General features: G+C 35.6%; 2 protein-coding genes across 3 annotated transcripts in view; one reads left to right on the forward strand and one right to left on the reverse strand.

Annotated features, from left to right (window-relative positions):
- Window positions 1–14988, forward strand: part of SLC25A12 (solute carrier family 25 member 12) — a 160506-nt gene that overhangs the window by 33656 nt on the left and 111862 nt on the right. The gene's annotated exons all lie outside the window — the stretch shown is intronic.
- HAT1 (histone acetyltransferase 1) overlaps window positions 1–14988 on the reverse strand; it is a gene marked incomplete at its 5' end in the record, with an annotated part of 41655 nt that overhangs the window by 21496 nt on the left and 5171 nt on the right. Inside the window, 2 exon segments of the mRNA XM_081141896.1 lie at window positions 4506–4626; window positions 9274–9349. Coding sequence (XP_080998022.1) covers window positions 4506–4626; window positions 9274–9349 — 197 coding nt within the window.

Consider the following 14988-nt stretch of genomic DNA (forward strand, 5'->3'; position numbering starts at 1 on the left):
AGCAATGAGATTACCTCAAGAGAGAGCAGGAGGTATTAATAAAAGCAAAGGTCAGGGAAAACCATAAGATGAACAAACTATCAGTATCTGAATAATCAAGTTTATTGTATTGTAAAATTCAGAATAATTATGTTGCCTTTAAAGATGAAGGCTAGTGGAGATGTTTTGTAGGCATCTTAATTGTGACTAAAAAATTTTTAGTGCAATTGGAGAACTCTGTTTGGAAAAGAAAAAGGAGGAATAATGAGATTAATGTAATATCAAAATTCTAGTAAGCAAACGTCTAAGCAGGTTTGCTCTGGTTTCTGACCATCTAAAAGGATGTATTTTTCATACGCAAAAATGCTACATAGTATAGTCTGCAAAATCTCAAATATATTATATAATACACTCAAACTAACACACCTACAACAAAAATCTTGACCCCCCAATCTACTTTTCCAATCTTCCCTATTTCAGTTAATAGTACCACTATTGTTAAGCAATGGGGTCTTCCTTATTCCTCTTTCCAAAATATATCCTCAATAAAACAACTAAATGTAGTAACACTGCAATATTCTGGTCTCCTTTCTTTCACCCTTCCCCCCTACAGTGTGTTCTTTGCATAGCAGTCAGAATCATCTTAAAAGTATAAACCATATCATGACCCCTACCTACTTAAAACATCTAAAGGCTATCAACTAATCTTATCCACATGATCTAGTTTTGCCTAGCTTTTCAATCATTTACTACTCTCCTCTCCATCACCACTATGACTTAATGATGGTGATCTTCCTGGACTACAAAAATGCCAAGAGTGTTCTCATTTCAGGACCTTTGCATATGCTGGTCCCTTTGCTGACTAAGGTCTTCCTCCCTCAGATTATTACATGGCTGGTTCCTTTTCATTCAGAAACCAGCAAAATGTTTCTTCATAATACTATCTGAATTTAATTTGTTTATTTACTATTTGTTTACTGACTATTCCTCCTGGCTAGAATATAAGCTCCATGACAGCAGTGACTTTGTTTTGTTTGCCACTATATCTCTGGCATCAAGAAAACAGAAGGCACTATGGAATGAACATTCTCACTGCAAACTGAGATAGAAGAGGCAAGACCATTTCCCCAATACCCACTACCTGGTTCTTTTTTTATAAGGTGAAAAAAGTGTTTGCTTGAACATATAATTTAAATAAATCATCTTCTACCATGAAGCAAATAATCCTACAAAAAGACATTATAAAAGATTGATTCTTTACTCCCAACACAGTACTTCTAAATGGGAAAACCTGGTTTTCAAGAATGGAACAATTAGAAGTCAATGCAAATACATAGCTATTTTCACTGCACACAGTATTTGAAAGATTTGTCAATAATTAAGTCAATAGTTCCTTCGGAAGAAATCAATTCAACACTATCAGCTGGAACCTAAAAACCACCAAAACTCTCAAACAACAGTGAATTTTGTACAACACAAGAAAAAAATACCACCTGCATTTTTTAATAAGAGTATCTAGCTGGGCTTGAGAATTTAACAATCTAGAAAGAAATATTTGATTATGGAAAAACTCCATTTTAATAAGTCTGTGTTAAATGCTAGTTTAGCTAAGATTAAATCTTTTTAAACATCAAATCACCACAACTGCAGTTTTACTCAGAAACACTTTTAAATCTGCAAAACTGCAAAAATTTTCAAGGGACACAAACCACTGAATAAAACAAATACTGCATTAAGTAAATCTGACAGGCTTAGTCATCTTGAACAGGGCTGGGAAGTGGAAACAAACAAAAAAACGGTAAGTGCTCAAACTATTTCTGACACTGAAATAGAATAATGGATATAAGAGACTATTTTAGACCTCTTTCATTCCATAGCCAACTCATGTTACAGTTCCATTAAGCTTACCAATATGGTGTTTTCACCCACAAGGGGACTGTCTGCAAGAGAGAAGCACCTCACAACAGCAGTAAATTGAGAACTTACAGAGTAAAAGTATGGGAGTGGGAAAAAAGTATACATTGTAAAAACAGAAGTACTACTAATAAGCACAAGAGCCTGGGTCCATTTAGAACTGGTCATAAATAGTCCTAATGTTATTAGATAGGATATTATTATATATTATCCACTAAGTATTATCTCCTAGTACAAGCTTGATTATTTACTAGTTTAACTGTGTAAAGTCCTTTACAATAAAACAAAACAAAAAATAAAATTATTTTTAAAAAGGGCCATATCAACCAATCCAAATAATGATAGGAGGTTTTAACAAAAAAAGAACAGGGTATGAGCTTGGCAAAAGATGTAAGTCAGAAGTTTAAAGTCAGTTTAAAGCCTTGGAAAAGTTGGCTTCACTGTTAATGCTTTAGGAACTGCTACTTCTAAAGAAGAAAGTTGTGACATTCAGTATGTACTAATACATAAGATCTTCATTTTCCACCTTGTAATTCTCCCTAGTTGTATGTAGCAGCAGTATTATCAACAATATGACATTTTACCTGATAAAACTTGCTGGCTTCATAGGTCCAAATGATAAGAGCTTTTACTACAAGAGTGAAATTTCCAATTTTCCATTTTATAAAGGTGATTCAGAGACAAAAATGTCATTTAATTAAAAAAAAATCAACTCCATGAAGCAATTCTTCAAGTTTTAATGCCCTTAATCAGGAATGCGCAGAAACAGAACAGGTCTAAAACATAATATTCTTAAGTTCCCTCAAAGGTTCATGTCCATCCCAAATATGCAAAATACACCTGCCCCCCATGCCAATTTCCCCAGAAGTTTCAACCATTCCAGCATCAACTTAAGTCCAAAATATCACCGTCTAAGTTATCTAAATCAGGTATGGGTGGGACTCTGGGTATGACACATCATGGAACAAAATTCCTTTCCACCTGTGAAACTAGAAAACAAATTATCACTTCTAAAATACAATAGTAGGACAGGCATAGGATAAAAGTTATAGATTTTCCCATTCCAAAAGGGAGAAAATGGTAGGAAGACAGGAGTCACAAGTGCCAAGCAATCTCAAAATCCAGCAGGTCAAATTCCATTACATTTCAAGGCCTGGGAATACTGTGGCTATGGCTCTACCCTCTGGGCCTGAAACTCCACCCTCAGAGTCATTCTTCCTTTTCTTTTTTTTCTTTTTTTCAAAATATGTTTTAATCGATTTTTTAGAGAGAGAAACATCAATCAGCTGCCTCCCACATGCACCCCGACCAGGGAACGAGCCTGCAACCTGGGCATGGGCATCAAACTGGTGACCTTTTGGTGCACAGGACAAGGCTCAACCAACTGAGCCTCACCAGCCAGGGCCATTCTTTCTTTCCTTGAAGGGTGTTTGCAGCTGAATACTGTTATCAGCCTGTTTCCTGCCTATAGAATTTTGAAAGTTCATCAGCCTTCTCTCATCTCTTCAGTCCAAACTGGCAGTGTTTTTGCTGATAAAATATTCTCAAAACTCGTGAGTCACCTGTGTATGCTATGAGGATTCTCACCATTAGGGACGGCCCTCCATAGATCTTTCCTCACCTCTCTATTCAATCTCTATTCCTGGCTTTTGCTGAGACTACTGAAGAGATCTATGAGCCACATGCCTAATCTCTTCACCAAGAACAAAAGGTTATCAAGCCACAATCTTGGCTTTCTTCAGAGCACACTTTCCTGACAATGAATCTCCTAATTTTAGTGTCTTCTGCAAACTGGATAGACTGAGAATATCCCAAATCAAGTCCTGGACCTTTTCTGCTCTAACAAGTTACCACAAACTTAGAGGCTTAAAACAACAAAAACTTATTCTTTCACAGTCTTGCAGAAAAGTTTAAAATCAGTATCACTGAGCTGAAATCAAGGTGTGAACAGGACCACACTCCCTCCAATAGGCTCTAGAGAAGAAATTTTCCTTGCCTGTTGCAACTTCTGGTGGCTACCAGTATTCTTGGCTTGAAGCTGTTATCACTCTGACTCTGTGGTCATACTACCTTTGGGGGGGCCATAATTAAGCCTGCCACAGATGCATACTCTTCAGTGCCTCTTTGCCTTCACCCTCTTTTGGTCCATTTCTTTCAAATAGTTTTTAATAATGTAATCAGCTTAATTATCCATGTTCACAAAAGATTATATTAGCAAAGTTTGTGGGATTAGAAATGCTGCAAGAGAAACTTAAGTAGGCATTTTTTATATAAAGTAGAAGTAGAAAATTTAGCAATTTCCCTCCATCTCTGGGAAAAGAAGAAATTTTCATGTGTAATAAAAAACAAAAGTTGGTAAATAAACTACTACTCTGATCATAAAATTGAAGGTTTTTATGGAGAAGGCCCACTCAGGAAAAAGATTAGGCTAAGGATCAAAATTGCAAGGTTAATGAAATGACAGGCAATCACCTCCATAACTAAAAATTGAATATGTGGTTTTAGAGCTACTATATAACGGATTTTCTCTTCCCTCAAACCTTTAAATTTTAAAAACTGTTTTATATTCAGTTGAGAAATAGAGTCTAAAATAAATTTATTTCTCTTCTTACCTCTACACAGTCAAAGTTCTCATCAACTTTTGATGCATATTCAACACGGAACATTGTTGACAGGCTACCAGCAATATAATATAACAGGATTTTCAGACCCTTGTAACCAAAAGCAGTTTCACTGAAAGGGGGAAAAACAGCAGTTATCTAAGGCCCCAAAATGAATCTTTGCAAAGTCATTATAAAGTATTAAGCCTATATACCAACAAGTTTAGCTCTATTGGTAGTTTCAAGATTTTAAACTTTTCTTACATACATTTATTTATTTATTTATTTTCCAATATATTTTTATTGATTTCAGAGAGAGGAAGGGAGAGAGAGAGAAACATCAATGATGAGAGAGTCATTGATCGGCTGCCTCATGCACGTCCCCTACTGGGGATCAAGCCAGCAACCCGGGCATGTGCCCTGACCAGGAATCGAACCGCGATCTCCTGAATCATAGGTTGATGCTCAACTGCTGAGCCATGCCTGGCTGGGTAAAAAAAAAGAAATATTTGTAATGAAACTGTACCTTGGCTTTCCTCATTTATGAAATAAAAGAATAATAGCTCCAACTTCAGGGATACTATTTATTAAATAAACCATTAATACATGTAAACTGCTTATAACATTGGCACATTGTACAAGTACTCAATAAATGTCTACCACTACTGTGACTGTTGCTGTTTCTACTATTACTAGTACTTGGAGGTATTTAAAATCAGAGACAAGTAATGTTAAACTGGTACCCAGCTAGGCAAGCAGCTAAGGTGTAGCCTTGACCCAGTCCTTACAACTTACCACTTGCTTGCACCACCAACATCCAGAGTTGCTAAAAGTGGTGAAAGCACCTGTCTAATTACACCTTTCTATGAACTCGGAAAGCAGATCTGCAGCTGCTGCTACTTTTCCAACCCTGCCTAGCTATTCCCTTTTTCCAACTTAAAAAGTCTTTAAAAAAAGTGAATTTTGCCCGGCCGGTGTGGCTCAGTGATTAAGCAACAACCCATGAACCAAGAGGTCACTGGCTCCATTCCTGGTTGGGGCACATGCCTGGGTTGCAGGCTCAATCTCCACTAGGGGATGTGCAGGAGGAAGTCAATCGATCATCAGTGTTTCTCTCTCTCTATTCCTCTCCCTTCCTCTCTCTTTAAAATCAATAAAACCTATTTTTTTTAAAAAGTGAATTCTAAACTATCCAGAATAGGTAAATCGATAGAGACAGAAAGTAAATTAGTGATTGTCCAGGGCTAGGGAGGGTGGGAGAAAAGGGAGTGATTGCTAATTGGTTAGAAGTATTTTGGTGGGAATGATGAAAATGTTCTAAAACTGATTGTGGTGATGACTGTACAACTCTAAATGTACTAAAACCCAACTAATTGTAAACTTTAAAGTAGGTCAAGTATATGATAAATTATCTCAATAAAGCTTTTTTTTTTTTTTAAAAGAAGTGAATTCTAAAAGAAGAGTACCTGAAAGCAGCAGTGTCACTTCCAGATTTCTGTCTAGCCTAACAAAATAAAATATGAGCAGTGTCCATTCCAGGACTCTGTAAATTAGGTGCAATAGAAAGGAGTGGCAATAATACTAGGATCAAGACTCATGTCATCGTTGGATCATAAAACACAGGGTTATCACTATTATGTGATTGTTATCTGTCTACCTTAGAAGAGGGGTATGACAGTAAACCACTTTTAAAAAAATTTATTGGGGTGACATGGATTCACAAAACCATAAAGGTTTCAAGTGTACAACTCTAAACATCATTTGTGCATCGTGTGCCCATCACCCAAAGCAAAGTATCTTTCTGTCCCCATTTATCCCTCCTTTGAGCACCTCCACCTACCCTCACCCCTTTTCCCTCTGGCTATCACCACAGTGTTATCTGTGTCTATTACCAGTACACCACTTTTAATGGCATGCAAACCAGACAATCAAAGGTGCAAAATGCCATTAAAAGCAGTATCTATAAAATTATATCCTACCCACTAAGATATTACCACAGAAAGATTTTTTTTTTTAAATCCTCACCTGAGGACATTTTTTCCACTGCTTTTCAGAGAGGGTGGAAGGGAGAGAGTGACAGAGAGAGAAAAACACTGATTGGCTGCACTTCCACATGCGCCCCAACTGGGGCTGGGGATCGAGCCTGCAAACCAGGTACATACCCTTGGCTGGAATTGAACCTGGGACCCTTCAGTCCACAGGCTGACGCTCTGACCACTGAGCCAAACTGGCTAGGGCTATAATAAAGCTTTCTGTTTAAAATATGAAAGGCTCATATTCTGGTATGAATCAATATAATAAAATATAATTATTAATATTTAAAAGCATATTAAATGCCTAATCTGACATATTAACAATGAGACATTCTCAGAAAATTTGTTTCATGAAAAGACATTTTCCAATTTAAAAACACATTAAATATGTCAAAGGTGTTGAAACAATGCATAGGGAAAATAGCCATGAAGGGAAATACCTTAAATGCCAACTGTCTAAACACCCTTCCCTAATACAACAAACCACAGTTCCTTGGGAAAATAGCTGACTCTAGGACTAGTAGGAAATGTACAAAATGGATATGGAACATCTTACTGTATCAAAAAGTAAGTGGGGGTGGAGGTGGGAAGAGAATAACCAAAGAATTTATATACATAAATACATAACTCATGGACACAGACAACAGTGTGATGAAGGCCTGGGGCGGGGGGGTGGGGGGGGAAGAAGGGAGTGTGAGGTGGAGGGGTTTAATGGGAGGAAAAAAGGGGACATCTGTAATACTTTAAACAATAAAGATAAATTAAAAAAAAAAAGTTAGCAGGTCCTTGAAATGATGATGATACATCAAAAGGACTCAAAAGCTGGTCTGACAGGGTAGCCACTTGCTTAATCTGGGATTATCAAAATTAGTAACAGTAACAGATTACATAACCCACTGAATTTAAAAAAGAATCCTTGAATCAATTCTGTTATAAACAAAGAAATACATAATGGGAAGAAGAGAAGCTTTTCCTTATAGTAGAATGCCAACTAATGAATGTAGATGGTATGACAGAGTTAAAAAAACCACCATTTTATAATCACAATAAAATACTGATTAAGGCAAGAATCAGTAGTGGATTTAAAACTACTGGGTACAAGTTTGATGGGAAATAGGGTATTTTCAGTTTCAGAGTATTTCCCCACAAAGGGGAAAACATTATCCTTACAATGGAGAGACCTGGCAGACACCTCTAAACTAAGTGGCCCAAGTTAACTTCACCAACAACGGGACAAACTGATATCATGGACTTTGTGTTATGACACACTGAGGACAGATAAAATTTGTCACAGTACTACAAAAATATGCATTATATGAATTTAATCATGAAGAAATAATCAAACTAATCCAAAATGAAGATTTATAAAACTAGCCTATATTCTACAAAAATGTCAATGTCATAAAAAAACAAAGAAAGCTTGAGGAACTGTTTCAGATTAACAGAGACTAAATATATATGACAACTAAATGTGATTCTAGATTGGGTCCAGGATGGAGAAAAAAAAAGTTATAAAAGAATTGTTGAAAGTCAACTGGCAAAATTTGAAATGTGGTCTCCATATTAGAAAATAGTACTGCATGTATCAATGGTAAATTTCCCGAGTCTTGGTAAGTTTACTATAGCTAGTGTCCTTGTTTTAGGAACTACATACTAAAGAATTTAGGAGTAAAGGATCAAGATATTATCTGTAACCTACTCTCAAATGGTTCAACAACAACGTAGAGATATAGAGAGTGAAGCAAAAGTAGGTTTATAGTTGTTCGTATGGAAAAATAATAAAATAGTTAATAAATAATACAAGAATAAGCTGTTTCCTGTACTCACAACTGTAAACCTACTTTTGCCTCACCCTGTATTTATATAAGAAGAGAGAATGATTAAAGCAAATACAGCTAAATGTTGACTGGTGAATCAAGATAAAGGATATATAGCCCAGCCAGCATAGCTCAGTGGTTGAGCGCTGACCTAGGATCCAGGAGATTGAGGTTCGATTCCGGGTCAGGGCACATGTCCAGGTTTCGGGCTTGATCCCCAGCAGGGGGTGTGTAGGAGACAGCCGGTCAATGACTCTCTCTCATCATTCATGTTTCTCTCTCTCTCTCCCTCTTCCTTCCTCTCTCTGAAATCAATAAAAATATATTTAAAAAATAGAAAAATAAAGGATATACAGAGCACTATTCTTGCAACTTTCTGCAAACTTGAAATTTTTTTCAGAATCAAAAATTTCCTAAAAACTATTCTAATAATGTAATGAAGGTACAGGAAATTAAAGAATGTGCTGAATATCCCAGGACATACCTTTAAAGTCCCTTTTAAAAATAAATTTCTCTTAACTGCTTATTTACTTGTCATAGAATAACAATTTAAGCTTTCTTGCTTTAGGGGGGGATGTATTCTGCACTAGAAGCAGTATAGCAAAGTAGTAGTTTTGAATATGGGCTCTGCATCAGATTGCCTGACTTCAGTCATTCATATGTGCTTAGGCAACTATCCAGTTAAACCAATGTACACTATTAACAAATAATAATACTATTACTAAGACTATTATGAAGATTAAATGAGATAATGCATCTATAGCACTAAATGATAGTAAATTGGTGTCTCAGTGTGAAAAATGCCATTCTAATATACATTTTAAAGTAAATTACATGAAAAGAAAGTCTAAATTCTAAATCTTAAAAAAAGAAAAAGGAATTGATTTTTTTTCTATACTAATTTGGCAAACATCTTTCTAAGTTACTTACTCATCCCCAAAGAGTTGATGGGTATATTCAGGAAAGAAAGTTCTAATGTCATTCTCAAGATCTTCGGGAAAACGAACTGTTTAAAAGAATAAAAATACAGAGATATTAAAGATATTGAAGATTTTAAGGTGACAGGTTATTTCCAAATCAAGAATTTCACTATACCTAGATACAGTCAACATTTTTCTTACTTAAATTGTCACTTTTCCATTATATGATTTATACTGGGTTCTCAAGAGACAAATGAACAATGAAAATTAGAAAATCAGTTTGAGTACTTTAGCACCAAAAATCTATTGATTCTAAGACTTAGAACACTAGGTATGACAGAGGTATCTGATTTAGTTTTTGTTTTTCTGTATGTTCATATACAATGCAAAAATAAAATGAAACCAAAAGACCCTTTGAGATAAGGAAACAAAAAACAGAATCTATAGGAAACATTGAGAACAAAATAATCTGTTTGATGAAGCCCATATCATCACATTGTTCTTTATGACTGAAAGATAATGTTTATGTTGTTTCTAGATTTTTTTTTTTTTGCTATTAAAAATAACTTTGTGCCTCGGTTGGGTGGCTCAGTTGGTTGCAGCAACAACCCATACCTCACCCAAATGCCGGTTCGATTCTCAGTCAGGGCACATACCTAGTTGTGGATTTGCTCGATGGTTAGAGTGCATATGGGAGGCAATCGATTGATATTTCTCTCTTTTTTTTAAAAAAAATATCTTCATTGATTTCAGAGAGAGAAGGGAGAGGGAGAGAGACAGAAACATCAATGATGAGAGAGTCATCATTGATTGGCTGCCTCCTGCATGCCCCTGACTGGGGATCAAGCCCACAACCCAGGCATATGCCCTGACCAGGAATCCAACCGTGATCGCCAGGATCCTAGGTCGATGCCCAACTGCTGAGCCTCGCCTGGCTGGGCTGTTTCTCTTTCACATCAATGTTTCTCTTTTCTCTCTCTCCCTCGAAAATATCAATGAAAACATAGCCTTGGGAGAGGATTAAAAATAAGTAAATAAATAATGCCATCATGACATCCTTATATATACCTTGCTGTACTTTTACACGTACACATATAAGGGAAAATTCCTGGCAGTAGAAATGGTTACTAAAAGTACTAAAATATTTATAAGTAATGCTTAAATGCCCTCTAAAAATATTGTAACAGTTTATATACCCACCAACAGCTCTTAAACGCCTTTGTTTCCCACATCCTTGACAATACTCTGCACCCTCAACTTTAATTTCTACCAGTACAAAATGGAAATGAGTATCCTGTTATTTTTATTTGCATGTATTGTGAGTACTGATATTACTGAACAGTTTCCCAATATAATTTACTTTATGAAGAAAAATCTTACAAAAATAATCCTCAAGCAATTGAAGAATGAAAAAAGATAAGATGTAGATGAAAAATTTCTAATACTGTCCTCACAGAGCAAGTCACTCACAGGGTACCAAAGTATCATCTAGCAGATTACTGATTTACAGAAGAAAAGATGTGTAGAGATCTGACACTTACCACCTTTCCAAGAGATCTTAGAATTATTCATTATTGGATAGACTAATATTATATGCCTCCTGATTTAATGCAATATAATGTATATAGCATCACCTATAAAGTTTTCTTACCAAAAATATTTATCTTAGATTTAAACCAGCTTTATTGTCTTCCACTTTACAAGAAATATAGAGAGTAGGGGAACAAGTTACATACTACCAAAGGGAAACAGAAAAACCCAGAACGTGCACACACTGAAGAAAGAAACAAGATACAAATAAATGGAAGTATATACCATGCTCATGGACAGGAAAAAGGAACATCATTAAAATGTCTATACTACCCTAAGCAATCTATAGATTCAACAAAATTCCTATCAAAATACCAATGGTATTTCTCAAGAACTAGAACAATTAAAAAATGTATATGGAACCACAAAAGACACTGAATAGCCACAGCAATCTTGAAAAATAACAAAGTCAGAGGTATACTTCCTGACATCAAACTATATTATAAGGCTATAGTAATCAAAACAGCATGGTACTGGCATATAAAAACAGACACATAGATCAATGGAACAGAAAAGAGAGCCCAGAAATAAACCCACACCTTTATGGTCAATTAATATATGACAAAGGAGACAACGACATACAATGGGGTAAAGACAGTCTATTCAACAAATGGTCTTGGGAAAATTGGACAGATACATGCAAAAAAATGAAACTAGGATCTTCTTACACTATATACTAGAATAAACTCAAAATTGATTAAAGACTTAAATGTAAGACTTGAAACCATAAAACTCCTAGAAGAAAACATAGGCAGTAAAATCTCTGAAATTTCTCTTAGGAATATTTTTCTGATACATCTCCTTGGGCAAGGGAAACAAAAGAAAAAAAAAAATAAACAAATGGGACTACATCAAGCTAAAAAGTTTTTGTACAGCAAAGGAAACCATCAGCAAAATGAAAAGACAAACCATTGAATGAGAGAACATATTTGTCAATGATACATCTGGTAAAGGGTTAATATCTAAAATATATAAAGAACTCATACAACTTAACACCAAAAAACAAGCAATCCAATTAAAATGGACAGCAGACCCAAATAGATACTTCTCCAAACAGGACATACAGATAGCCAATGAACATATGAAAAGATGCTCAGGGTGACTTATCATCAGATAAATGCAAATTAAAACCACAATGACATATCACTTTACACCAGTTAGAATGGCTATCACCAATAAATCAACAAACAAGTGCTGGTGAAGGTGTAAAGAAAAGGGAACCCTCGTGTACTGTTGCTAGGAATGCAGAATGGTATAGCCACTATGAAAACAGTATGGAGGTTCCCCCTAAAATTAAAAATGGAACTGCCTTATGACCCAGTGATTCCACTTCTGGATATACATCCAAAGAATCCCAAAACACTAACTTGAAAAATATATGCAGCATTATGTTCACTGCAACGTTAATTACAACAGCCAAGATATGGAAGCAACCCAAGTGCCCATCAGTAGACAAGTGGATAAGAAAGTGGTGGTACATATATGCAATGAGATATTACTTGGCCATAAAAAGAATGAAATCTTACCATTTGAGACAGCATGGATGGAACTAAACAGTATTATGCTAAATGAAATCAGTCAGACAGAAAAATACAAGTATCATGATTACACTTATATGTGGAATCTAAAAAGCAAAATAAACAAAACAGAAAAAGATTCATAGATACAGAGAACAGACTGATAGTTGCCAAAGGGGAGGGATGTCTGTTGGGGGCTTGCAAAAGATAAACAGAGTAAGAACTACAAGTTGGTAGTCACAAAATAGTCCTCGGATGTAAAGCAGACGTAGGAAATATAGTTGATAATATTGTAGTAACTATGTAGGGTGCCAGTTGGGTACTGGAAATATCAGGGGGACACTCTGTAAAGTATATAATGGTCTAACCACTATGGTGTACACCTGAACTGAGTACAAAATATTGAATGTAAACTATAATTGAAAAAGAAAAGAATGTCGATTGGTCTAATAATTCTACACAATGACTTCATCCAAATAAATCAATGGCATTTGGGGGGGGGGGGTTCCATGTGAGGGGAGGGTCTGTTCTGGATTAAAAGAGATTAAAGAAACATTACAACCAAACATAATGCATGATCCCTGACTGGATTCTGATTTAAGTAATGTTTTTAAAAGCTACTGAAGACTTAAGGACAACTAGGAAAACCAGAAAACTACATGATATCAAAGAATTATTAATTTTCTTAGGTGTGATAACAGAATTAAGGTTATATATGTCAATATTCATATATTAGGACATGTACTGTGAGGAAACTATCATGATGTTCACAAACCTACTTTCAAATAATTCAGCAAAAACAAAAACATATTAAAGCAAATATGGCAAGCCCTGGCCGGTTTGGCTCAGTGGTTCGAGTGTTGGCTCTCAGACTGAAGGGTCCCAGGTTTGATTCCGGCCAAGGGGATGAACCTCGGTTGCAGGCTCAATGCCCGACCCCAGTTGGGATGTCTGTGGGAGGCAACCAATCGATGTGTCTCTCTCACATCGATGTTTCACTCTCTTTCTCTCTCTCTCCCCCTTTCACTCTCTCTGAAAAGCAATGGAAAAAATATCCTCGGGTGAGGATTAAATAATAAATAAATAAAATCAAGTATGGCAAAATGCTAATTGTCGAATCTAGGTGTCAAGTATATAGGTAAGTATTGTTCTATTCTTTCAACTTTCTATATGTTTGCAAATTTTCATAAAGAAAATTTAAAGAAAAATTTTGGAAGTCTCTAGAAATTATTAAAAATTAATTTTGAACTACTGTTTCTAATATAATATATAGAGTTTTGGTAGTGATGGGTAAAGACACAAGGCTACAAAAAAAAGGCAAGTAATGAATAAGAGAAGTATCATAAGTCTAGCTACAATCACTATTTCTGTAATTTCGATTGGCCTTCTTCTAATGCCCTGTCATTCATATTAGTGAGGTTTTACTATTTTAGCATGGAATTTAGTCCACAGAAAATAGGAACTAAAAAAGAAGCCCAGCATGGCTCAGTGGTTGAGCATCAACCCATGAACCAGGAGGTCACTATTCTATTCCTGGTCAGGGCACATGCCCAGGTTTTGGGCTCAGTCCCCAGTAGGGAGCTTGCAGGAGGCACCCAATCAATGACTCTCATCATTGATGTTTCTCTCTCCCCCTTTCTCCCTTCCTCTCTCTGAAATCAATTAAAAACCATATTTTTTTTAAAAATCACACCTTTAAAAAATAAATAAAAGAAAAAGAAAGCAAAGTGATGAGTCTTCTGGTTAAAATGAAGTAAAACTCAAATAGCTTAAGGCAAATATATAATTAAATATTTATTGTTTGGATTTGATTAGATTTTAAATATAAGAATCCAAGAGAAACTCTTTAAAACCAATGTATACACTTTATAAAGGATTCTTTTAATATCCAGTAAGTGGAATTTTTATATCAGTCATTTTATTACATAAAAACTTGTTTACTGCATAACCTTCAACCACAATGCTTATTTCTAAAATGTTGCCCAAACACTCCTGGGATTATACATTGAGAAGATACCAAGAGATTAAAATAAAAGTTATCTTCTCAAAAGAGGGTCTTGAAGGTAAAAAGTCCTAGGCCGAGACAAAAGGAACAATTGGTGCTAGGGGTACAAAGAATAGAAGTTAGTCCTTTTAATAAGTAAGGGATAAATGTGAGTATTCTATTCTCATAAAAAAACCCAAAAAAACAAAAACCCCTCAATACTTACACAATTATAGCAATTACTATGAGAAAAAGATCTCCAAATATGGCTATTCTGGACATTTTGCATAAATGGAATCATATGATATTGGCTTTTGTGTCTGGCTTCTTTCACTTAGTATGTTCTCAAGATTCACTGGTATTGTAGCAAGTTCCAGTACTTCATTCCTTTTTGTGGCTGAATAATATTTTACTGGATGACTATACCATACTAGTTTATCCATTCACCAGTTAACGGACATTTAAGATGTTTCCACTTTGGGGCTATTTTAAAAAAAAATACGTTTTTATTGATTTCAGAGAGAGGAAGGGAGAAGGAGAGACAGAAATACTGATCAGCTGCCTCCTGCATGCCCCCTAATGGGGACCCAGCCTGCAACCCAGGCATGTGCCCTGACAGGGAATCAAAACTTCA

Source organism: Miniopterus schreibersii (assembly GCF_964146895.1).
Source record: "Miniopterus schreibersii genome assembly, chromosome: 7".
Classification (NCBI taxonomy): domain Eukaryota; kingdom Metazoa; phylum Chordata; class Mammalia; order Chiroptera; family Miniopteridae; genus Miniopterus; species Miniopterus schreibersii.